Source organism: Nerophis lumbriciformis, linkage group LG18 (genome assembly GCF_033978685.3).
Source record: "Nerophis lumbriciformis linkage group LG18, RoL_Nlum_v2.1, whole genome shotgun sequence".
In the NCBI taxonomy this organism is placed as follows: Eukaryota; Metazoa; Chordata; class Actinopteri; order Syngnathiformes; family Syngnathidae; genus Nerophis; species Nerophis lumbriciformis.
This window is the reverse complement of record NC_084565.2, coordinates 31,317,516-31,343,943: the sequence shown is the minus strand read 5'-3', so window position 1 is coordinate 31,343,943 and position 26,428 is coordinate 31,317,516. Positions and strand designations below refer to the sequence as shown.

Below are 26,428 nucleotides of genomic sequence, written 5' to 3'. Positions count from 1 at the left end.
GCACAAGTACTGTAAAGCTCCGTCCTGACGCAGTACGCGGTTTGATTGACGTTGTGGTGCTGGGGGAGGGAGGCGGGGGATTTTTGCGCAGCTATAAAAGTACCCCCGGGACGCGAGGGATTGGTTCTTTCCTTTCTGGTACTGAGAAGCCCCCGCAGGCTGAGTGTGGACGCTCGCAGCCTCAAGAGCCATGGCACCGTCACGACCACGACCCTGTGCGCTACACTGACAAAGCCCACCCAGCCGTGCGTAATCGTCTTTACGCACATCTGTTGCTCACAAGAGAGGCTCTTGTTGCGCCATGGATAACTCCAGCCTAACGCCGGGAGACTTGACACCCACACCGGACGCGGAGTTAAAGGTTTTCTCCGGGGTTCACCCTTCCGTCGCAGCCGTGGCGCTGATGGCCGGCGCGCAGCCGTCCGAGTCCCCCCTGCAGCTGGTGCCAGCCTTCTGGGACTCGCCGCTCAGCCACGGCATCAACGTGTTCGTGGGCCTGGTGCTGTGCTTCACCATGCTGGGGCTCGGCTGCACGGTGGACGTGAGCCAGCTTGGGGAGCACATCCGGCGGCCAATAGGCGTTCTGCTGGCTCTGGTGTGCCAGTTCGTCATCATGCCCCTGGTGGCCTTCCTGTTGGCCCTGGCCTTCTCTTTGGACGACGTGGCCGCCATGGCGGTCCTCCTGTGCGGATGCTGCCCCGGGGGGAACTTGTCCAACATCATGTCTCTGCTGGTCCATGGAGAGATGAACCTCAGGTACCTCCCATAATAAAAACCCTTATATATTTGCTTTTGTTTAATTAATGCTTATTACTGAGTATTTTTTTTTGCAATATTCCTACAAGCACCTTTAAAACAAAGAGCTCCTCATTAGGGTGATGAGTGAGCTGGAGCCTATCCCAGCTGACTTGGGTGGGGGCAAAAGGTGGCATTCCATTCAAACATGGACAATTTAGAGCAGGGGTATGACAAAGTAGCCACTTGTTTTGATAATATATCTTCCTATTAATTAAATCAGATTAATCACATGTTTTACATTTGGATTAATCACAGGTTATTACTCACCTGCATAATTTAAATAACCTTAAAAAAAAAGTCCTCAATATATGGACATTGTCAGAATGCGATAGAGGACAATTTTTTTAAATGTGTTACTTGAATGCACTACATTTATTTGTTCAAAAGTTGCTACTAGTTACATCTAAAATCCAATCAGGGTGTGTTTTGGAGTGAACACACCATTCGGAGTCTGCAGCTTTGCATTGTTATATGCATTCACCTGATCACTGACCGTAAAGTAAACTGCACCGCCTTTCAGGTAACCACCTGCGGTTTGGGTAAAGGAGCATGTACTGCATATATGCATGATTAATGCACACATTTTTGTGATTAATCACATAAGTTGACTCATTATTTTTGGCAGCCCTAATTATAATATATATTATCCTTGGAAATTATTTATAATCATTAATATCATTCTTTACGACAGTTATCATTATCAACTAAATCACCCCTTTTGAGGGCGTTAACATACTCAAAAACGTACGTGCGAGTCTTGAGAGCGTGGAGAAAAATGCCAGAACGCACACAAATCCTCAAAGACCAATACTGGTGTAAGCCGAGCAGTTAGTCAGCCATTCTCGTTTGCAGGTGCCAATTGGGGGGATAGTAGATGTATTTCAGGTTTTTTCCTTATTTATAATTGTAATGCAGGGTAGAACGGTGGAAAAGGGGTTAGTTTGTGTGCCTCACAATGGGAGGGTCCTGGGTTTAGTCCCCGGGCTTGGCGTCTTTCTGTGTGGAGTTTGCATGTTCTCCCTGTGGCTGCATGGGTTCCTACCGGGTACTCCGGCTTCCTCCCACCTCCAAAGACATGCACTTGGGGATAGGTTGATTGGCGACACTAAGTTGTCCCTAGTGTGTGAATGTTGTCTGTGTTGGCCCTGCAATGAGTTGGCGACTTGTCCAGGGTGTACCCCGCCTTCCGCCCGAATGCAGCCGGGATAGGCTCCAGCTACACCCGCAACCCTGAGAGGGACAAGCGGTAGGAAATGCATGGACGGATGGACTATTGTAATGTCGGCCGTCTATAGAATACAGTGCATCTGGAAAGTCTACAGCACTTCACTTTTTCCACATTTTGTTACAGCCTTATTTCAAAATGGAATAAAGTATTTTTTGTCATCAAAACTCTAGAAACAATAAATACCCCAAAATGACTACCGTATTTTTCGGACTATAAGTCGCACCTGCCAAAAATGCATAATAAAAAAGGAAAAAAACATATATAAGTCGCACTGGAGACGGCGTGGCGAAGTTGGTAGAGTGGCCGTGCCAGCAATCGGAGGGTTGCTGGTTACTGGGGTTCATTCCCCACCTTCTACCATCCTAGTCACGTCCGTTGTGTCCTTGGGCAAGACACTTCACCCTTGCTCCTGATGGGTGCTGGTTAGCGCCTTGCATGGCAGCTCCCGCCATCAGTGTGTGAATGTGTGTGTGAATGGGTGAATGTGGAAATACTGTCAAAGCGCTTTGAGTACCTTGAAGGTAGAAAAGCGCTATACAAGTATAACCCATTTATTTATTACTGGAGCCCGGCCAAACTATGAAAAAAACGGACTGATAGTCAGAAAAATACGGTAATAAGATTTTTTTTTTTTTTTTTTAATTCTCAGCCTTTGCTCAACACTTTGTTGATGCACCTTTGGCAGCAATTACAGCCTCAAGTATTTTTGAATACGATGCCACAATCTTGGCACACCTATCTTTGGGCAGTTTCGCCCCCATTCCTCTTTGCAGCATCTCTCAAGCTCCATCAGGTTGGATGGGAAGTGTTGGTTTTCACCCAGGATGTCTCTGTACATTGCTGCATTCATCTTTCCATCTATCTTGACTATCTCCCAGTTCCTGCCGCTGAAAACGAACCTCACAGCATGATGCTGCCACCACCATGCTACACTGTAGGGATGGTATTGGCCTGGTGATGAGCGGTGCCTGGTTTCCTCCAAACATGACACCTGGCAGTCACGCCAAAGACTTCCATCTTTGTCTCATCAGACCAGAGAATTTTGTTTCTCATGGTCTGAGAGTCTTTCAGATGCATTTTGGCAAACTTTTTTTTTTTACTAAGAAATGGCTTCCATCTGGCCACTCTACCATACAGGACTGATTGGTGGATTGCTGCAGAGATGGTTGTCCTTCTGGAAGGTTCTCCTCTCTCCACAGAGGAATGCTGAAGCTCTTACAGAGTGGCCATCAGGTTCTTGGTCACCTTCCAGACGAGACAAAGATGAATGCAGCAATGTGCAGAGACATCCTAGATGAAAACCAACACTTCCTATCCAACCTGATGGTACTTGAGGTGCTGCATAGAGGAATGGGTGAAAATGCCCAAAGATAGGTGTGTCAAGGTTGTGGCATCGTATTCAATAATACTTGAGGCTGTAATTGCAGCCAAAGGTGCATCAACAAAGTATTGAGCAATGGCTGTGAATACTTGTGTACAAGTGATTTTTTTTTTTTTGTTAAAAAAAAAAAAAAAAAAAAAAAAAACTTTTTACATTGTCATTTTGTCTTTATAGAATTTTAAGGACAAAATGAATGTATTCCAGTTTGGAATAAGCCTGGAACATAACAAAATGTGGAAAAAGTGAAGCGCTGTGGATACTTTCCGGATGCACTGTACGTTAGGGGCTCGTAAAAAGTAGTTCCTTTGGCCGTACTTTGGACACACATCATTGTGCGTGTCCAATGAACATATTTTTGGGTTGTGCAATGAATCCGGAGCACCAGGAGAAAATCCACGTAAGCATGAGGACAATGTGAGGGTATCACAGAGGAGAAGGCTCTTAAAGGGATAGGTTTTGGATAGGATGCATACAGCTGAGGGTTGCGGAGGGATTCATGTGAAGTGATGAGTTCATTTCTTTTTTAAGATTCCAGTTTGTTCAGCCATCAACTAAGTGCAGGTTTCCTCCACAGCATCATCATGACCATCTCGTCCACGCTGCTGGCGCTGGTCCTGATGCCGCTGTGTCTGTGGATCTACAGCCGCGCCTGGATCAACACGCCCGTGGTCAGCCTCATGCCCTTCGGCGCCATCATCCTCACCCTCTGCAGCACGCTCATCCCTATCGGCCTCGGCGTGATGCTGAGGTACCGCTACACGCGCGTGGCCGACTACGTCCTAAAGGTATCTGATCTAATGCTAATGTCATGTAATAATATGTGGAACTAAGAACAGCAACATATCAAATAAAGACACTGTACTAAAAACACTAACAATGTGCATTAGTTAGTTTTTACTGTCCGTTTCCTTGCCGAGTCTCGTTTTCGTAAAGTAGTCAGCACACCCAACATCCAGTCGTACACGAGCCATTAGATGTCTTCAAAAACATTGGAGAAAGTTCACAACAAACTCCTCCCTACTCACAACACACAAGGGATTCAGTGTAGTAACATGCCTGGGAGCAAAAACCCCGTAATTTAAGTAGCCGTTGTCGTAATTTGGGTTGAATTGTTCTTTCTTGTCTCCCTGTTATCTTCTCTGACCTCACGTTTCTTCCTGTTATTAACATAGTTCGTATTTTCAAAATGGATCCCCATAAATTGGATTTAGGATTTTGTTTACTGATTTTTCTATTGCATCTGAATGTGTTCGAAGGCCCTCTGACTGGTTTAGACACCATATTTGGATGTTATTTGTAATCATCAGATTTGGATGACTGCAGACATTTAAAAGCTTTTGTTCGTCTTAAACGGCATGGAAATGTATCACCACTTTTCAACGTATCACATTACAAAGAATAAAATGTACGTCTTGTTGGGATTGACAGGTTTGCTATTAATTTTTAGAAATAAGAAAGAATCGTTGCTAGAAAAGTAATGATCTTATCCTCTATGTTGATCACAGCCACTAGGGGGCATATTTGCATGCTAAAAGTCAAAATAACAAACTTCTCTCTGGATAATGACAATAACCAAAATTGTAAATATTTTTGTGGTCTAGGATTCCACCCCCTCGCATATTTATAGATATTTGCTTAGCTTTAGAGTGCAAATAATTAGTTTTTTCATGGTAACCTAAATAGGAATGGGTACTGATTTCAGTATCTTTATAGGCACCGACCGTATTCTGACGGTATCTCTGGGTATAGTTTCACGTAAAACCAAACTGTGTCATATTTCGATACCTTTGTTGCACACAACGTCACGTCAGTTTGTAATGCAGACAAACACTTGGCAGGCAAACAAGCACTCAGAGCGGACTCAGCCAAACTGCTTCTAGGTAATGTAGCAATTATCCATGGCAACAAAGCAAGTATGCCTGATAGACAACACTTGAATGTACAGTCAAGCTTCACTTTTCAAAATGTGTCAGCTCGAAGCTAATTTACATTGGACTTGCCATAGACATGCTACTGATTAGCGATTTTACATGGCGATTTAAACAACTCCAATTTTGGTCATCAAAACTACAACTAAGATGCATGTTAAAATCAAACATTGTGTGTGTAACATTTATTATTAACATAAGACTAAATTCAGCCTAATGGCAAAGACTACTCCCTGACTAGACAACACACAGTAGCCTATACACTATTGAAGGGGTCTTCAATGCTTTCCAGCCCAAACGTCTTGAGAGATGGCGCTGGGACCCTATACTTATATATCTTGTATAAAATTGCGTTTTCTATTTATGATTAGAATGCAAAGGTTATTATGTTCTGCATCCATGAATCCAGCATAAGACACTGTCTCACAAATCAATTGACTCAACATGTTCCAAAAGGAAGATGCTTTGACAATACGTGGTGTTGTGTAACTACATGTTTTAATACTGTACAATACTGCATGCCTGTAATTTAGTATGTGTCCATGCGCAAAATTAGTCTGATTTCTCAGATAGTTCAGCTCTAAATAAGAGTCCTACAACCCACGGAAACGCCTTAATCCGATCGTGTTCGGTTTCTGAAAAATCGGATTAACACACCTGGATTATGCGATTGGAAACCAGGTTTCTCGAGGGGGTGTGTGCGGCCGGAGAGGACCCTTTGTTTCGCGCGTGGGCCGGTCTCAAAGTGCGGAATACAACCTGGAAACAGATACCATTCAATAAAACATAGAAACAATTGTAATGAAGAGGAGATTGCATAGATGGTAAATAAAAAAAGAAACGGACAATTATTTAAGAAGGTAGTAAAGGAAGTGTAAAACGGACTCCCGAACGAAATGCGAATAAAATGAAAGATGATGAAGCAGGTATAAAGGCGAATAATAAAGTGTAGACAAACCTCTTCACGCTGCATTTCTGCGCCCAGACTGATTAACAATAACTCTGTATTCCGCACAACTGGCAAGATAGTCGAGAACAATAGCAACCTTCCTCTGGAAGGCTATCAGTCGGGGCACGAACGGTCTTTTCTTTCAGATTTAAAACTCCTTCCATCAATCCACAGAGCCTTTTGAATGAACTTTGAGACATTCAAAAGTTTTTATTTCCATGATTCTCCGCCCGAAAATTACTTCGAAAAAAACTCTTCCGCCGGTCTTTCTTTGCACTCTACCTGCATCCGCCCCGAGACAGACTGCAGAGAGCGGCCAGATCAGGCGAGCGCACCATCGGAGGTGTGCTCCCAACCATCTGCAACATCTACACCAGGCGGTGAAGATCCAAGGCCAAGAGGATAGTGAGGGACTCTAGCCAACCAAGCAACTGCCTCTTCTCACTGCTGCAGTCAGGAAAGCACTACCGGAGTCTCATGGCCAACACGGAGAGACTCAGAAGGAGCTTCTATCCCCAAATCATCAGACTTCTCAACTGCACCGCTGATTAACACTTATCACAATTGCACAAAACCGCACGCACAAGAATCACTTTACTTACCACTGTAATTACCGGACTACAATACTCTTCATTCAATGACTGTAAATAATGTAAAAACAAGAGTATAAAGAAGTCATAGTGTTCCATTACCTTTGTTTGCACCGTATTTTTCGGACTATAAGTCGCAGTTTTTTTTCATAGTTTGGCCGGGGGTGCAACTTATACTTAGGAGCGACTTATGTGTGAAATTATTAACACATTACCGTAAAATATCAAATAATATTATTTAGCTCATTCACGTAAGAGACTAGACGTATAAGATTTCATGGGATTTAGCGATTAGGAGTGACAGATTGTTTGGTAAACGTATAGCATGTTCTATATGTTATAGTTATTTGAATGACTCTTACCATAATATGTTACGTTAACATACCAGGCACGTTCTCAGTTGGTTATTTATGCGTCATATAACGTACACTTATTCAGCCTGTTGTTCACTATTCTTTATTTATTTTAAATTGCCTTTCAAATGTCTATTCTTGATGTTGGGTTTTATCAAATAAATTTCCCCCAAAAATGCGACTTATATATGTTTTTTTCCTTCTTTATTATGCATTTTCGGCCGGTGCGACTTATACTCCGGAGCGATTTACACTCCGAAAAATATGGTACTACTGTCACTACTCAACTGCCAAAGAACTGTAGACACCTTAATATTTGTTGCTTCCTATACTGTATATATTGTATATACTTCTATACTATTTGATATTGCACAGGTACTGTATTTGACTACTGTGACTTATTGTGCAACTTATTGTCTTGTAATTAATGTACATCAGAGCTATTCAAATTGTTGTATTTTTTGTATTTAGTGTATTAGATTCTGCAACTAGTGTTTGGATCCCACTGTACGCAATGTCTGAAGAGCATGGAAAGAAGCATTTCACTGTGGTGTACTCTGCATGTGACGAATAAAACCCTTGAACCTTGAGACATTCTTGGTAGTAGCGTCATGTTCATAGCGCAATCCAGGATAATTTATTTATTCTATCTGCAATTTAACATCAGCATGCCCATTAGAGACGTAATATTAGTAATCTGTGCCAATACTACAGCAGACATTAGTTAAAACAAGGTTCCGCAATGCCTATTGAGACTTTTTATTAGTAGGTTGCACAGTTAAGTACATATTCCGTACAATTGACCACTAAATGGTAACACCCGAATAAGTTTTTCAACTTGTTTAAGTCGGGGTCCACTTAAATTGATTCATGATACAGATATATACTATCATATATACTATCATCATAATACAGTCATCACACAAGATAATCACATTGAATTATTTACATTATTTACAATCCGGGGTGTGGAGGGGGGGGGGGGGGGTTAGGTTTGGTTGTTATCATCAGTCATCAACAATTGAGAACAGAGAAATGGATATTGGAACAGTGTAGGTCTGACTTGGTAGGATATGGACAGCAAGTAGTGGGCAGAGAGAGAGAGAGACATCAGAAGGCAGAAGAAAAAGTATCTGCATTTGATTGTTTACATTTTATTATTAACAATCCGGTAAGGGTGTTAGTTTAGGGTTGTAGCTGCCTGGAGGTGAACTTTTATTGCGGTTTTGAAGGGGGATAGAGATGCACTTTCTTTTATACCTGTTGGGAGCGCATTTCACATTGATGTGGCATAGAAAGAGAATGAGTTAAGACCTTTGTTAGTTCGGAATCTGGGTTTTAACATGGTTAATGGAGCTCCCCCTGGTGTTGTGGTTATGGCGGCCGTAGTTTGACATGTACTTCGGTATCAGGGAGGTGTAGCGGATTTTATAGACTAGGCTCAGTGCAAGTTGTTTGTTTGTGTGACGTCATTGGTCAACCAGAAAAGCAATTCAGTTATCCGCACTAAAATTAAATGATGTACGGGAGGCACATGGCGTATGACCAATAGTCGCATTTGAGAGTCTGCACGTAGGTGGGAAAATACTAAAAAAAAACACAAACTATTTGAGAAATCAGAATAATTTAGTGCATGGAAACGTAGTAAGTGTTTTTTTTATAGTATGTGTAAAACTAAATTTGAAAAGCATTCAATAGGGTGTGAGTATTAAATATAGTTAAATAGGCATCTTTTTTCTTCGTTTAACCCCTCAAAAAGCATAAATCTAGTGTTCAGAAGATGACGAGCCAGTTTAACAGCAGGAGTGTACAGCTATGATGTAATTGATGGTTTCCTGTGTCTCCCCAGGCGTCTCTCTGGTCCCTGCTCATCACCCTTCTCCTGCTCTTCATTCTTACGGCAGCCATGCTGGGCCCGGAGCTTCTCTCCACCATCCCACCATCGGTCTACGTCGTTGCCCTTTTGATGCCCATGTGCGGCTACGCGGCAGGCTACGGCCTGGCGGTGCTCTTCGACCTGCCGCCCAACAGCCGACGCTCCGTCTCTCTGGAGACGGGCTGCCAGAACGTTCAGCTGTGTACCGCCATCCTCAAACTGGCCTTCCCGCCTCAGCTGATGGGCGGCATGTACATGTTCCCGCTGCTCTACGCGCTCTTCCAGGCGGCCGAGGCGGGCGTCTTCATCCTGGGCTACAGGTTGTACCGCAAGGAGGTGCTGCATAAGGCGGAACCCGTGCGGGACGGCGAGGACACGGACATAACGTACCAGAGATTTCAGGACGAGGACGTCGACTTTGACGGGTCTTACGGTGCCGTGACAGTGAGCGACCCCAACACCATCATGTTGGACCCCTGTCCTCTGGATCCTACGCCAGTGTAAACAAACACATGATGAGGGCGGCGGCCATGTTTGTGTGACATACATTTTAAAAACAAACAGGACAATGATGCATGTTAATTGATGTTTTAAAAGCCTGCTTAAAAAAAATAATAATTCATCACGCGTCACATCAAGTCTGTGAATGTAACAATCAGCCATTCATTCTGTGTGGGAATGAACAAATAAATGTACAATATGTGTATATTAAATAATGTATGCAGAAAATTAAATATGTTATATAAAAGCACCTTTGCCTCCAGTGAGTCTTAATTTTGACGTAGTACAGCTAAAACCTAAAAGAAATGCATTTCTGGTCAGCATGTGAATCTTACAAAAACTCACGATTCTCGATACATATTTTTCGGAAATTAATTACAATTAAACCATTTCAAAACGGATTACAGGTTACAAAACTTGTTTGACATGTGTTTACAGCGAATAAATAGATTCAAAACTTTTTTTTTTTTTTAATACAATTTTTAGGGGAATTTAAAAAATCTTGAATCGAGTCAGAATCATTATAAATATTTAAGAATAGCGACACGATATGAAGACATTTTTCAGGCGGCCCTAATATTTTGTGCAATGTTCTAACAAATAGGAAGACCACAGAGATTTACCGCAATATTTCTTTAAGGGGAACTGCACTTTTTTGGAATTTAGCTTATCATTCACAATCCTTATGTAAGACAAGAACATATGTGTTTTTCTTTTTTTTATGCATTCTAAAGAATAAATAAATGCGATCATAAGTCCTATGGGAGTCGCTTTATTCTGCCTATAGAGCCCTGAAAAACATCCAAACACCTCCATTAAGGTTTTATATACATGCTGTAAGTATATATGTAATGTAGTACCGGGCACTTTTATAATAATATGTACGTATTTTGCTCATTTTGAGCACACAGCGGAGTGTTAACTTCAAAAACGCATTTTTTCTTCAACATCACTGATTACTAGTCACTGCAGACTTCATGAGAGCCAATAAACATAATGAAATATCACCTACTGTACAATGTCTGCTGTCATTCGGATGCCGACTGATATGATGTTCATATATTATCAATTAGATGAAGAATGACTCATAATGCTCGTAAAGAAAAGGGGGGTGAAACCAAGAGTCTTTTCGTGTCAATCTCGCTATTCCGTGTCTAAATTGGCTGTCAAAATGTACCAACATGGCAGATTACGTCCTCATCCTTCTAGGCATTATTTATGATCTAGAATAAACTTTCACGAGCACCAAGACGAGAAAACAGCTCACCAGCCGGTGATGTCAACATAGGCACACAAGCCAGTGATCACAGCACTGTTATAAATAGTTTGCCTGCGTTAGAGCTTATAATAACAATATCACTAATACTTGGTTATAATTCAAGTCACGAAATGTAAATTAAGTATTGTTGGCGCTTTTTGGATGTTTGTTTATTGGGTTTTATAGGCAGAATAGAGGACCTTTCATTGGCTCCTTTGTAAGGGGACTTTTATTTCCGAGTTAGAATGCATAAAAAAATACTCCTGTCCTCTTGTCTTTCATAATGATTGTGAACGATAGGCAAAACCACAAAAAAAAAGTGCAGTTTCCCTTTAACAGCAAAATGGCTCATGTAAAAAAGCCTGAATACACAGATGCTCAAGTGTAAAAAGAAGTTAAACACTATCAATACTGTGAGTAATAAATTTGGTCATGAATGACAAAGACGTTATTGTTTTCTTTAACAAATAACATGTCTTTCCCCCAATCAGAGGATCACCCCAAACTCTTTTAAACTTAAATGTTTGTTATTAAACAATAAGTAGTACTATAAGTTTAATGTCAGTCAATTGCGTTGTGTGAGAGTTCTTCTGCTGTTGTGAAACAAATTGTGCCTAACAATTTTCTTTGAGACAATTTAGGGGCGGCATAGCTCGGTTGTTAGAGTGGCCGTGCCAGCAACTTGAGGGTTCCAAGTTCGATTCCCGCTTCCGCCATCCTAGTCACTGCCGTTGTGTCCTTGGGCAAGACACTTTACCCATCTGCTCCCACTGCTTTAAATGTAACTTAGATATTGGGTTTCACTATGTAAAGCGCTTTGAGTCACTAGAGAAAAGCGCTATATAAATATAATTCACATCACAATCTTCTTAATAAATTAAAACATTTTCTCCAGACTTTAGATAAAACTGTAACCAAGTTTTGAGCAAATAAATGACATGGATTTAAGTAAAACCTATAAAAACATTCCTGGATGACATTCTGACAATTACATTTGTGTACAAATTGCTGCAGCAAATTTTAATTATGCAAGCAAGAAATCATGATTAATCCAAATGACAAAATGTAATTAAAATAAAAAAAATGTTGACAGCTCTAGTTTTTACCTCATTTTTTTGGACTTTTTGTAGCTACACCGCAACCACATACTTTCCCCATTGTGGGATGAATAAAAGTCTATCCTATGCTATCATTATCGATGAACTAATCACAATGCAGTAGGTATTAGGGTTGTACGGCATATACCTGGCTGTACTACAGTACCGCAATACTAATTAATTAAAAAAGGTACAATACTGCATTTGAAAAATACCGGTACTTTTTTTCATGCTATGATGGCGCGCTGTGCATGGAAACATTGCCGGTAATATGAGCAGAAGTGCATGTCGTGAGTCAACACACAGCACACATCGTGGAGATAGAAGTGGGAAAATAGATGTATTTTGGCTTCAAAACTAACTATAAAGGTGAAGCTATAACTATAGCTATAATCACCGAAGAGCAGAGTTTTAGCCACTTCTAAATCACTAATCCTCGTCTCAGTGGCGACAAATTTATTCATTTATTATCGTTTGATGGATTGACGTATTGACTTTGCATTACATCACATTTAATGCTTTTCAATGCCATTTAAAGGTCTTAATTTTCACTAAATCCATTTGATGGCTTTGAATTTTTTTTAATGCCCCACGCAAACCCTGAGTAAATGAACATTTTCTACCGCTTGTCACTCATAATTTTGACAAAATAATACAATTGGAAATGACACAATATGTTATTATTTACGTCAGCAGCCAAATAAGAAGCCTGTGTAACAGTTTGCTTACTTACTACTAAAAGACAAGTTGTTTAGTATGTTCACTATTTTATTTAATGCCAAAATTGTTCTTTAATTGCATTAGAAATATATGTTTAATGAATCATGAGATTTTCTGTTAAAATAATGAGATTTTTTTGTGGTTCCCTTTATTTTGAAAATAATCGGAATACATTTTGGTACCAGTATCAGTACCAAAATATTGGTATTGGAATAACCCTAGTACAGGCCTGGGCAATTATTTTGACTCGGGGGCCACATTTAGAGAAAAAAAATGTGTCTGGGGGCCGGTATATCTATTTTTTAGGAACACTAAAACAAAACCTCACAATATTGTCGGATTGAATGCTAAAAACGTTATGACAGACCGCCTTAAAAAAACGTAATGGAATTTAAACATTTTCTATGAAGGATAAAACACTGAATATTGACAACATATGAACGTCACACCCCCTTTCGATCGACGCATTGTACGATCAAGTGAAACGCCACAAAAATGCAACAAACAGTGAAATATGAACGTGAAGGGTACAAAATAAACCCACCTACAATCTGATACATCACTAAGCTTTAGAACTTTGTTGTGAAAGTCTCCCTCCGCGTCTGTGGAAACGCTTCCCGTCCACACTGCTTGGTGCCTCGCCTGAGCTGCTGTGACGTTCGATTACCATAGTAACTAATTAGATTACCATAGTAACTAGTAAATCATCCAAAAGCGCAGATTCCAAGCATTGAAATACTTTGTATAGTTGAAGACTTAGAAAACATGACTGCTAATTATAATGGCAGCTACACTTTCCATCTTAAAGATCTAAAAAAATTTTTTTGGGAATGTCCGGCGGGCCAGATTAAAAAGCTTAACGGGCCTTAATTTGCCCAGGTCTGCCCTAGTAGGTAACCTTAGGGTTGAAATGTGTACTTGATATCAGTGAGCGCCCCCTAATGGGCTGACAACAAATATCTGTTCTCAGCTGTGGTTTGTATGGGTCACAGAAGTACTCAGGTGTATTACACTTTTCCACCACTTGTGACAGTAATAACAATATCAAACGATCAGAAGAAGTGTGGAGCTAAAGCCATAGAGAAGTTTCTTAAGCACAAAAACTATGACTACAGTGGTGAAGCTATATTTTTATTTGCACTGACATTTTATTGACTGTTTATTTTAGAAACATACATATTATTTATTACTAATTTAGTTAATTTATTTTAGCACTGCATAATTGCATGTAAAGTTATTTTAATTGAATTTTTTTACAGTCCCTTTTTTTGCAGTATATTTGATTAGTGGCCTAGTGGTTAGAGTGTCCGCCTTGAGATCGGTAGGTCGTGAGTTCAAAATACGGCCGAGTCATACCAAAGACTATAAAAATGGGACCCATTACCTCCCTGCTTGGGAGGTAATCACAAAAAATTATTCCCGGGCACGGCCCCCGCTGCTGCTCACTGCTCCCCTCACCTCCCAGAGGGTGATGGGTCAAATGCAGAGAATAATTTCGCCACACCTAGTGTGTGTGTGTGACAATCATGGGTACTTTAACTTTTTAATATTTATTTTTTTAATCAGCCTTTGTGATTAACACATGCTTTCATATTATTTGACAAGATGTATCCTGTTAAACCAGACCTGGGCAAAATACGGCCCGCGGGCCACATACGGCCCATTAAGATTTTCAATCCGACCCGCCGGACGTTCTACATAATTTTTTTAGACCTTTAACATCAAAATTGTCACCGCCATTTTTATGTGCAGTGCTGTTTTTAAATGACCGTAAGTCTTCAACTATAGTAAGTAATTCAATGGACAAAATCTGCACATTTGGGTGTAACACGAGTTATTACGGTAATCTAAGTCACAGCAGCTCAAACGAGGAACAAAGCAGAGTGAGCGAGGTTTGTTTTCAGAGCAACCAGTCCGAAACGCGTGAGTCAGAAACAGGTGTTTATTACACTTTGCGTTCATATTTTGCTGTCGTTTTAAATTTTTGTTGTGTTTTGCTCGATTGTAAAAGATACACAACTATTGAGGAGCTGGTCTGAGAAGTAAAAGAGGAGCGATGTTCATACAATGTTAATAATCAGTGTTTTATTGTTCATAGTTAATATTGTAAATCCCACTTTATTTATTTTAATGTACATTTTGGGTGTCCAATTAAGTAAAAAACTGTAATATTCTATTCTGTTTTTTGAGGTGGTCGGTCATAACATTTTCAGAACTCTATCGGACATTGTGACTTGGTATTAGTGTTCCTGAAAAAAAGGGACCTGAACACATATACCATACAGCAGGTTTTCACAGCTAAATGTGTACCGTATTTTCCAGATTATAAGGCACACTTAAAATCTTTTTTTCCCCTAAAAACCCGACATTGCGCCTTATAACCTGGTGCGCCTAATGTAAGGAATACGTTTGGTTGAGCTTACTCACCTCGAAGCTATTTTATTTGGTACATGGTGTAATGATACGTGTGACCAGTAGATGGCAGTCAAACATAAAAGATAAGTGTAGACAGCACTATGATTGCAATATGTCTCAAGTAAACAACACTAACATTTTAAAATGTTCCATTGAAAATATAGACCATTACACACAGCGCTCAAAAATATATCAAAATGTTTTAGTACGACTTTGGTAAGCTATGAAACCGCACCGGCGCATTAAACATACGAGTATTATTATGGTGTGTGTATAAGGTAAGACATTATCTGACGTTTTGTGTCGCAATATTATGCAAAATAAACTTTTCTTACCTTCTGCATTTGGGATCTGTAGAAGTCCTGAAAAATTGCGCGCGTCCGTGAGTCGATAAGCTTCTTCTTTTTCCTCTATCTTCTTGCTGTTGCCATTTCAACTATAAAGTAGTGTAAAGTTCTTACTTATATCTGTCAGTAAACTCGCCATGAAAGTGCTAAAACATACCGGTCTAGTGAGTTTACATTATTCACCCAAGGATCTTTAGTTATTACAGTTCCGGTCGGACGTTTTTTCAAAGGACACATTTCCGTTGTTGTTGTTTCCGGATGAGGAGATGCTGCTCCGTTATTGATTGAAGTAAAGTCTGAATGTCATTTAGACAGTTAGCTCCATCTTTTGACACTTCTTCCACTCCCGTCCTTGCACGCTACACCGCTACAACAAAGATGACGGGGAGAAGACGCAGTCGAAGTTGAGCCACGTAAATAAGACCGCCCACAAAACGGCGTATCCGGAAGAGACTGTCAGAAAGCGGCTTGAAGATCTGTAAAACATCATCTATGCAACATTTTGACCAAAGAACCACCATTACATGTTATGTAGACCACAAGGAAGTCTTTTACATTTAGAAAAAAATCATAATATGACTCCTTTAATGCGCCGTATAATCCGGTGCGCCTTTTGTATGAAAAAAGATCAAAATAAGACCATTCATCGGCAGTGCACGTTATAATCCGGTGCGCCCTACAGTCCGGAAAATACGGTGTATATAATCTATACACACATACAAATTGGCCCCCCAGACACATTTTTTCTCTGAATGTGGCCTCCGAGTGAAAATATTTGCCCAGCTCTGTGTTAAACTGCAAGTAGGTTAAATATAATTATTGAATATGATTAAAATCAAGACTAAGATTACTAATTGAGTGTTAATTAATATTTAACATTAATATTTGAGTGGGCCCTGGGCTCCTCTGTAGTGGAAAAGTTGTTCCCCGAAGTAGGGCTGGGCAATATATATCGAGTTTGTAAGATATATCGATATATTTTTAAACAAGATAGGAATCAAGAAAATATCATAATATCAATATACTTAAAATGACCAAACGTCACCTATTTGTTGTGTTCCTTGTTCTCCCCCTCCATGGGCTACTAAACCCCTCCCCTTCCTCCTTCCAAGACCTGCTTGCACTATAAGAACATCCATGATGGGTTGGTTGTTTACTATGATGAGTCACGATTGGTTAGGGCCAGGTCAATCAGAGGCAAGATAGGGCGGGTCGTCGAACCAGGAAGGGAAATCACAAAGTGCCTGCAAATTTTTTTTAATTTTTTTTTATCTTAGTTTGATACATTTTGTATTATTTGCATAGCTATGTTATTATTTTTACGTAGAAATAATATATTCCTATTTTATTTATGTTATATAATTCTGTACTACTTAAACAGTTTATTTTCTGTGCTGTTAATACCCATCTTGACTAACTGGGAAAATAAAAGTGCCACTGACTGTTTACAGCAGGGGTGTCAAACTCATTTTAAATCTACTCCCAAGTGGGCCGAACTGGTAAAATCACAACGCAATAACTTAAAAATAAAGGCAACTTCAGATTGTTTTCTTTGTTTAAAAATAGAACAAGCACATTCTGAAAATTTACAAATCAATGTTGTTGGGTTTTTTTTTGTTTACATTTACGTCACGGTTAATAGTATTCTTTCTTTATTTGTCGTGATTTATACTTTCTGAATAAATTATCTGATTATGTTCACTCATTGGTGTTAATTTTCAATCCATCAAGATAAAAAAATAATATCAAAATCAAATTACAGGAAGGTATTTATGTAGTTTGCTCATTTTCCTCGACTGGTGCACAAACATCATATGGGGTTTTTTTTTTTTTTACATATGTAGTCGTGTTGTCCTGATACCAAAATATTGGTATCGGTACTTTGATACTTTTCAAAATAAAGGGGACCACAAAAATTGCATTATTGGCTTTATTTTAACAAAAAAGCTTATGGTACATTAAACATATGTTTCTTATTGCAAGTTTATCCTCAAATAAAATAGTGAACATATAAGACAACTTGTCTTTTATTAGTGAGTAAACAAACAAAGGCTCCTAATTAATCTGCTGACATATGCAGTAACATATTGTGTCATTTTCCATTCTATTATTTTGTCAACATTATTAAGGACAAGTGGTAGAAAATGAATTTTTCAGAGGCGGTATAGTATCGAATATGATTCATTATTATCACGGTACTGTAATAATACCGGTATACCGTACGACCCTAATATGTAGCATAATCTACAAAAATACAAATAATTGCTATTGCGGCATCAAGTGGACACATTTACAACAAGTTCCTTTCATTCTAAAATTTCGGGTCATTTTTATACTTAGAAAACTCATTCCGCGGGCCAGATAAAACCTGTACCAGGCCCGTGGGCCGTACATTGGACACCACTGGTTTACAGTACAGTTGTCATTCACTTCAATTTCACCGAATATTGCTAAAAAATTATTATCTTTAAATGTATACTTTCACAGAAAAATATATAGAGGTATATATCGAATATCGAGTTTAAGTAAAACTATATCGAGATATACTTTTATAGCAAGAGATGATATCTGTCTATTACCTGACCGCTTCTATGTTAGCTACCTCTCTTTGTTTATAATGTACATTTTCTGCTGGATATACTCTATAGTTTATGCTGCAGCTGTTACATATACTGTAATATTGTACATGGTCATTGTTATATATTGTATATACTATATAAAAATATAATATGATGTAATAGGTCAGCTCAGTGGCCTTGTGGTTAGAGTATCCGCCCTGAGATCGGTAGGTCGTGAGTTCAAACCCCGGCCGAGTCATACCGAAGACTATAAAAATGGGACCCATTACCTACCTGCTTGGTACTCAGCATCAAGGATTGGAATTGGGGGTTAAATCACCAAAATGATACCCGAGCGCGGCCCCCGCTGCTGCTCACTGCTCCCCTCACCTCCCAGGGTGAACATGGGGATGGGTCAAACGCAGAGAGTAATTTCACCACACCTAGTGTGTGTGACTATCAGTGGTACTTTAACTTATCAGTATATATCATATACAATATGTAAATATTACATATATGTTATATTTTTCTTTCTTCTTTCCAGCTCCTCCCGGGGGATCCCGAGGCGTTCCCAGGCCAGCCGGGAGACATAGTTTTCCCAACGTGTCCTGGGTCTTCCCCGTGGCCTCCTACTGGTCGGACGTGCCCAAAACACGTCCATAGCTGGCTCCTCTCGGGAATGCCTCGGGATCCCCCGGGAGGAGCTGGACGAAATGGCTGGGGAGAGGGAAGTCTGGGCTTCCCTGCTTAGGCTGCTGCCCCCGCGACCCGACCTCGGATAAGCGGAAGAAGATTATATTTTATATTGCTACTACGGTAGGGCTGGGCGATATATCGATATACGCGATATATCGCGGGTTAGTCTCTGTGCGATATAGAAAATGACTATATCGTGATATTCGAGTATACGTTCTCACGCAGTTACTTTTAGCTGCTGGCATTACACTGCAGGCTCTCCTCGCTCTTTCCTGTGTCTCCTTCTCACAGACAGCAAGCGCAGCTTCTACACACATCACATACTATCACGTCATACATCTCACATACGTACGTACACGCCCTCGCGCAGCAAAGAGGTAGCAGCATGGCTAACATTAGCTGTGATGCTAGCGGTAATACGATAGAAAGAAGGTGCGAATCTGGTAACCAATGAAGAAATAATTAATTCCCCCGAAAAACAGCAGGGGGTCCCTCGTCTGGCGGTGGTTTGGCTTCAAGTGGGAATATGTCGAACAGACAACCGTAATTTGTCAAGTGTGGGGCGAAAGCGTCGCTATAAAAAGTCGCATTACTGCTAATATGTAGCATCATTTGAAAAGTCACCCGCTAGAGAATGAAGAGTGCTTACTCCGCATGTCAACATCTCCGTTCGGTGCCACACCAACAAAATGCCGAGGCAACCATTTCCACATCAACACCGTATGAAAAAAACAAAAACGACATAAGCAAATAACGTCCGCCGGAACCTACCACATAGCGAAGGACATACACAATTTGATTTCCTATTATGCAGCTCATTTTTATTTGACAGTTATTGAAATATCTTGTGTGACATCATGCACAAAAGTGCACTTTATTTGTTTTAAACTATTGTAGAGGCGTTCTGTACAAAAAGTACACTTTAATTTAGTGTTGTTTTGATATGTCATCTTAGTGACATCATGCACAAAAGTGCACTCATAGCTTGTTTTAAAATGTCTCTGACAATCTTGCATTTTCTGTTTTGGAAATGACATGAATGTTTGTGGCACTGCTTAATAACTGTTTAATAAATACACTTTTGGTAAATTGACTTAGTTGTGATTTCCCTCTCTGCATGAAAGTTTAAAATGAGCATATATTAATGCAATATGAACAAGAATGTTTTAATGTAGACACATAGAATCATCATACTGCTGTGATTATATGCATCAAGTGTTCATTCAAGGCTAAGGCAAAATATCGCAATATATATCGTGTATATCACATGGCCTAAAAAATATTGAGATATTAAAAAAAGGTAACTACGGTACATTTTTATTCTACTTTACACCTGCATTATCCTTTTTGTAACTGAGCTACTGTGTGGAACAATTCCCCTTGTGGATCAATAAAGTTTGTCTAAGTCTTTTTAGTCCATACGCCCAGCCCTACACCAAAGTAAAAAAAGGTTAAGAACCCCCAAAGCACCTTATATTACCCTTATTGGATGTATCAACGTCATACTATAAACATGTACTCCTAATATTGTCCTTTTGAGAGAACATTCTTTAAAAATGTACCTACCGGTAGTTAAATGCTTCCTATCGTTGCGATTGAGGAGGTGAGATCTAAGCTCATTTTGGTCACGTGGCAACACACCTGTCCTTAATGAGTACTAATGGCGTCCATGAAGACGCGGGACATTTAAATGACTTCACCTGTCCAGCTGCGTCGGTCGAACAAACAAAACAAAAATGGCAACGTACGGCGACGAGCCAGTCGATAGCTATTACTACTCATCTTACAAGCCTTACTACGCGGGCAGGTACCGGCCCAAAGACGCGCCGTGGAAGTACAGAAGTTACCACTATGGCGACACCTCGGACACCTTCAACAACCAGCAGCGCGCCCACCTCCGCTCCATCTTGTCGCAGATCAACCCCAAGCTCACGCCGAGGCTCCGCAAGGCCAACACCAAGGACGTGGCCGTGCAGGTCAACCCCAAGCGGGATGCCTCGGTGCAGTGCTCCCTGGGGCCGCGGACCCTCGTCGCCGTGAAGCGAGACGTCCGGCGCAAGAAGGCCTCCGAAGGCTCGTCGAGCGCCGGCGAGAGCAGCAGCCCCAAGGCGGACGTGCGATACCCGCGGACCCTGGGCTTGTTCTCCCCCGTGGCCTACCGGAACTTCACCAGCTTCCTGGCGGAGGACAAGGAGTCGCCGCCCGCCGAGGCCTCGCCTAAGCGGGCGGAGGGAGCCGAAGACGAGACGGCGAAGGAGGCCGAGCGGGAGAGCGAGGACGCACAGCCCGCCAAAGAGGGGTCAGAGGTCACAACCGAGGAGGAGGGGTCAAAGAGCAAAGCGCGAGTTCGGTTTCAGGTACGAAGCTCTTCCGCAGTCTGTTTTTTTGTACTTTATAATCCCTACAAAAACTCAAATAGTCATTTAAAACCATTTTTAATTCCGTTATGTTTGAAACAATTTCTTTTTTTTAATTTTTTTTTATTTTACTAATGACAGAAACCTTATTTGTTCAGATGAGGGTTATCATAAGATATAGTAAATGTTTAGTTGTATTTAAAAAAAAAAATAATAATAATAATTTAGGAACTTAAATGGGAAAACCATTTTTAAAATGACCTTAATTCCCCTAGTTTCCTGTTTTTTTACTTCCAAAAGTATGTTTAAAAGTTTTAAACGATACATTTTTAAATTTTTTTACTAATGACAGAAACCTTATTTTTTCAGATGAGGGTTATCATAAGACAGTAAATGTTTAGTTGTATTAAAAAAAAACATTTTAGGAACTTAAATGGGGAAACAATTTTTAAAATGACCTTAACTCGCCTAGTTACCCGTTTTTTTGTTTTTTTTTACTTCCAAAAGTATGTTTAAAAGTTAAAGTACTACTGATGGTCTCACACACACACACTAGGTGTGGTGAAATTACTCTCTGCATTTGACCCATCCCCTTGTTCCACCCCCTGGGAGGTGGGGTGAGGGGAGCAGTGAGCAGCAGCGGTGGCCGCGCTCAGCAATCATTTTTGGTTTACTGATTTAAGAAAAAATAGTAATTATGGTCATATTGATGTGAGCATGCTAAAGTTTTATGCTAGCATTTTAGTTTATTTTAATCATTCAAACCTAAAGTTCATAGCATTTGATCTGGCAAGTATGCTAACTTTATGCTTATGTAACCTATTTTTATGGACTTGCCTCTTTGTGATGTTAAGTTCCTGTTATAAGCTGTTATACAGTTTATGCCTTGAGCTCTTATTTTGAAGGGCTAAGAGCATATACTGTACAAACGAAATAAAGTGGTCCTGGTAAAACACTGAGGCTCCAGTTTTACACGAGGACCACTTTATTTCGTTTGTTTTCAAAACTCCGCTCCACCATAACGTGTCACCACTTCCGCTCTTAGCCCTTCAAAATAAGAGCTCAAGGTATATACTGTATAACAGGTACTTAACATCACAAAGAGGCAAGTCCATAAAAATAGGTTACACTAGCAATTTGGATTATTATGTTTAAACCTTTTTTTTTTAAATCTCAGTTTTGATACTTATGCTGTCTTGTAAGTGTGCTAACTGTTATGTTAGCCTGCTAATGTTTTAGGCTTTTTTTTTTTTAGCTAATAGTTTTATTAACTTATAAATCATGTTTGATACTTGGCGCTATCTTGTAATTATGCACATTTTGTTATAGCATGTTGAGGTAGTTTTTTTTTTTTTTTTTTAGCTAATTTTATATTCAACTTAAAAATCATGTCTTGATAATTGGTGTCATCTTGCAAGTATACTGTTAGCATGCTAGTTTTTTTTAGCTAAATGCCTACTTTTTAAACCTGTGCATCATGGATTGCATTTCTTGGTGCCATCTTAAAAAGTATAATGTTCTTATGATAGCATGCCAACATTAGCCTACTAACATTTCATTCAACTATTTTAGCTCAGACCTACAAATTGTGGGATTTCTTTCTTGGTGACATCATCCAAGTATGCTAACGGTTTTTGTGAGCATGCTAGTTTTCTATTTTAAAAGAACTGCCTAAACTAAGGATCATGTACCATGAATTGATTAACGTGAATCCCGACTTAAACAAGTTGAAAAACTTATTGGGGTGTTACCATTTAGTGGTCAATTGTACGGAATATGTACTGTACTGTGCAATCTACTAATACAAGTTTCAATCAATCACAACACAGATAACAGGCCCATCAAAATGTTTCTTGGTAATTTTCTAGTTTACAATACACATGACGTATTTTCAGAATATAACAAATCTTGACTTTAATGAACTAAATAAGGTCGGCACCAAAAATGACCAACTTTTTTTCCGTAAGTTTCTGGAGCAGAAGTACGGCTACTATCACTGCAGAGAATGCAACCTGAGGTGGGAGAGTGCCTACGTGTGGTGCGTTCAGGGCACCAACAAGGTGAGTGAATGTCATTCTTAAAGGATGTTACTGCAGGCCTAAAACCTGGACTCTACATTGCAGGTTTACTTCAAACAATACTGCAGGAAATGCCAAAAGGAGTTCAACCCGTACCGCGTGGAGGACATCACCTGTCATGTGAGCCCACCCTCCTTTTTTGTGTTCTAGAACGTCCCCGGCCCGTCCTCCCTAATCTGGTCCCGTGTCTAATCTAGACCTGCAACAAAGCCCGCTGCTGCTGCTCGGTGACGCAGCGCCACGTGGACCCGAAGCGGCCGCACAGGCAGGACTTGTGCGGCCGCTGCAAAGGCAAGCGGCTCTCCTGCGACAGCACGTTCAGCTTCAAGTACGTCATCTGAGCCGAACTCGGCAAATATATCGTTTCAGTGCTTTTGTTTCACCTTTTTGTTGTGGACAGTGATGGCGTCTCCAGAAATAAAGAAGCTACCTTGCACTCCTTGCACTTTTTTTCTTTGAACTGGATGGGTTGGAACGGAGTCATGGTTGATGTAGTCCATTGCTATAATCCACGTGGCATACAATTTCAAGATGCTTAAGTGAAACTTGAAATGTCATAGATATTTTTAAAGTGATTCCAATTTGTTGGGGAAAATGTAATGACCAAGTTTCCCATGGATCTTTTAAGAATGATTTATTTTTACACAACCACAGAACTCCTGCCCCAGACCATGATGCTACCCCTATGCCTAGTGGCATAGGGGTAGCTGCTCAGTGGCCTTGTGGTTAGTGTTTGCCCTGAGATTGGTAGGTCATGAGTTCAAACGCTGGCCGAGTCATACCAAAGACTATAAAATGGGACCCATTACCTCCCTGCTTGGCACTCAGCATCAAGGGTTGGAATTGGGGGTTAAATCACAAATGATTCCCGGGCGCAGCCACCGCTGCTGCTCACTGCTCCCCTCACCTCCCAGGGGGTGATCAGTCAAGAATGCAGAGGATAATTTCACCACACCTAGTGTGTGTGACAATCATTGGTACTTCAACTTTAACTATGCTTGACTGTGCACAAAACCATTAACTTGCTACTCGCCAAAAACACTTTTCAAAACATTCCTTATAGGATTGTCAAACTACTTTTTTTTTCATATACCGCAGGAAAAATGTACAGTTTCTCAACATTTGAATTAAAAAAAGTGTCACTAGTTCATTTGTCGACTGATTTTAAAACTATTCCATCAGGTCGTTCAGGGCAATTGTGCTATTTTTCCATACCTCCCAAAAAAAATCCCATTTTCTACTAACATTTTCTTAAAGTGTCACATTTCTCAACAGATTTCAATCGTTCCAAAGTCTAAATGTTCGTTGCTAATGCTTGCATGCTAACTTTTAAAACTAATTTTTAGAGATGTCCGATAATGGCTTTTTTGCCGATATTGTCCAACTCTTAATTACCGATTTCGATACCGATATATACAGTCGTGGAATTAACACATTATGCCTAATTTTGTGATGCCCTGCTGGATGCATTAAACAATGTAACATGGTTTTCCAAAATAATTTTTTTAACAAAGCTGCTGTTTTGAGGCATGTTAAAAAAAAATAATGCACTTTGTGACTTCAATAATAAATATGGCAGTGCCATGTTGGCATTTTTTTCCATAACTTGAGTTGATTTATTTTGGAAAACCTTGTTACATTGTTTAATGCATCCAGCGGGGCATCACAACAAAATTAGGCATAATGTGTTAATTCCACGACTGTATATATCGGTAATTAAGAGTTGGACAATATCGGCAAAAAAGCCATTATCGGACATCTCTCATTTTGACCAACAAAAGACTTCCTGAGTAGGAAATTTGATCTTGAGGGGGAGTTCCAGATGAAATTTCTGACTTCCCAGTACAAACACAGCTTTAGCGCTGGATACATGCTAAATGTTAGCATGCTAACTTTTTTGGGGGAGAATTTTAAAGATGTACACTTTGGAGTCATCTAATTTTGTACTTGACGCACGCCGACATTCAAATGTTAGCTTTTTTTAAACAAATGTTACATGCTTGAGGTTCGCATATTTAGTAAACACCGTAACATTTCCATTTATAAATGTGCGACAAAAACCTGAAGTGTCAACACCGGATATTACAGAAGCTTCTGTTGTTTACAAACGGAGCAGCCATCTTTGAAAGCCAACAAAGTAAGTCGTTTCCAGCTTTGGGGGGCCTTCCAGTTGAAATTTCCCACTAAGAACTTGAGCATTCCAACTTCCCAGTACAAATGGAATGCAGCATTGGTACTAGATACACGCTGTTAGAATGCTAACTTGTTTTTTGCAGCCATTCACTTCAGTTATACCTAATTTGAATAGTTATTTTATCATTTTCAAACTAGAATAGACAAAATATGATTATTCATGCTAAAATTAATATGGTGTAAAGTCAATGTTGAAAAATAGCTTTTAAAACTAGGGAAATCTGTAAAAAATAAAAATGGTGCCATGATTGGGTATAAAATGCTCTGTCATTCACAAACAAGGATGGGGCGAGGGTCACCACTCTGTGAACAAATGCGTGAGCAAATTGTTTAACAGTTTAAGAACATTTCTCAAAGAGCTATTGCAAGGAATCAAAAGGTTCAGAGAATCTGGAAAAATCACTGCACGTAAGCGATATTACAAACCTTCGATTCCTCAGGCGGAACTGCATCAAAAGACGACGGTGTGTAAAGGATATCACCACATGGGCTCAGGAACACTTCAGAAAACCACTGTCAGTAACTACAGTTTGTTGCTACATCTGTTAGTGCAAGTTAAAACTCTACTATGCAAAGCAAAAGCCATTTATCAACAACACCCAGAAATGCCCCAGCTTCGCTGGGCCCGAGCTCATCTAAGATGGACTGATGCAAAGTGTTCTGTGGTCTGACGAGTCCACATTTCAAATTGTTTTTGGAAACTGTGGACGTCGTGTCCTCCGTACCAAAGAGGAAAAGAACCATCCGGATTGTTATAGGCGCAAAGTTGAAAAGCCAGCATCTGTGATGGTATGGGGGTGTATTAGTGCCCAAGACATGGGTAACTTACACATCTGTGAAGGCACCACTAATGCTGAAAGGTACATACGGGTTTTGGAGCAACATATGTTGACATCCAAGCAACGCTACCATGGACGCCCCTGCTTATTTAAGCAAGACAATGCTAAGCCACGTGTTACATCAACGTAGCTTCATAGTAAAAGAGTGCGAGTACTAGACTGGCCTGCCTGTAGTCCAGACCTGTCTCCCATTGTACCGCATTATGAAGCCTAAAATACCACAACGGAGACCCCGGACTGTTGAACAACTTAAGCTGTACATCAAG

General features: G+C 40.2%; 2 protein-coding genes and 1 long non-coding RNA gene across 3 annotated transcripts in view; 2 read left to right on the top strand and 1 right to left on the bottom strand.

The window, feature by feature from the left end:
* The window catches only part of LOC133617822 (uncharacterized), a 34,222-nt gene extending 24,628 nt beyond the window's left edge, over window positions 1-9,594 (bottom strand). Inside the window, exons 1-2 of the long non-coding RNA XR_009817070.1 lie at window positions 9,494-9,594; window positions 5,993-6,094 (exon numbers count right to left, since the gene is read on the bottom strand). This is a non-coding gene — a long non-coding RNA (uncharacterized lncRNA). The remainder of the gene's footprint in view (window positions 1-5,992; window positions 6,095-9,493) is intronic.
* On the top strand, window positions 145-9,823 carry slc10a4 (solute carrier family 10 member 4). The gene is made up of 3 exons (XM_061978083.1): window positions 145-756; window positions 3,982-4,192; window positions 9,077-9,823. Exons 1-3 carry the CDS (start codon window positions 302-304, stop codon window positions 9,605-9,607), a joined length of 1,197 nt encoding a protein of 398 aa, XP_061834067.1. The 5' UTR covers window positions 145-301; the 3' UTR covers window positions 9,608-9,823.
* Window positions 9,824-20,357: 10,534 nt separating this feature from the next.
* zar1 (zygote arrest 1) lies at window positions 20,358-23,566 on the top strand. Its single transcript, XM_061978591.1, has 4 exons — window positions 20,358-21,052; window positions 23,020-23,112; window positions 23,176-23,250; window positions 23,328-23,566. The coding sequence occupies exons 1-4, from the start codon at window positions 20,432-20,434 to the stop codon at window positions 23,469-23,471; spliced, it is 933 nt and encodes a 310-aa protein (XP_061834575.1). The 5' UTR covers window positions 20,358-20,431; the 3' UTR covers window positions 23,472-23,566.
* The last annotated feature ends 2,862 nt before the right edge of the window (window positions 23,567-26,428 follow it).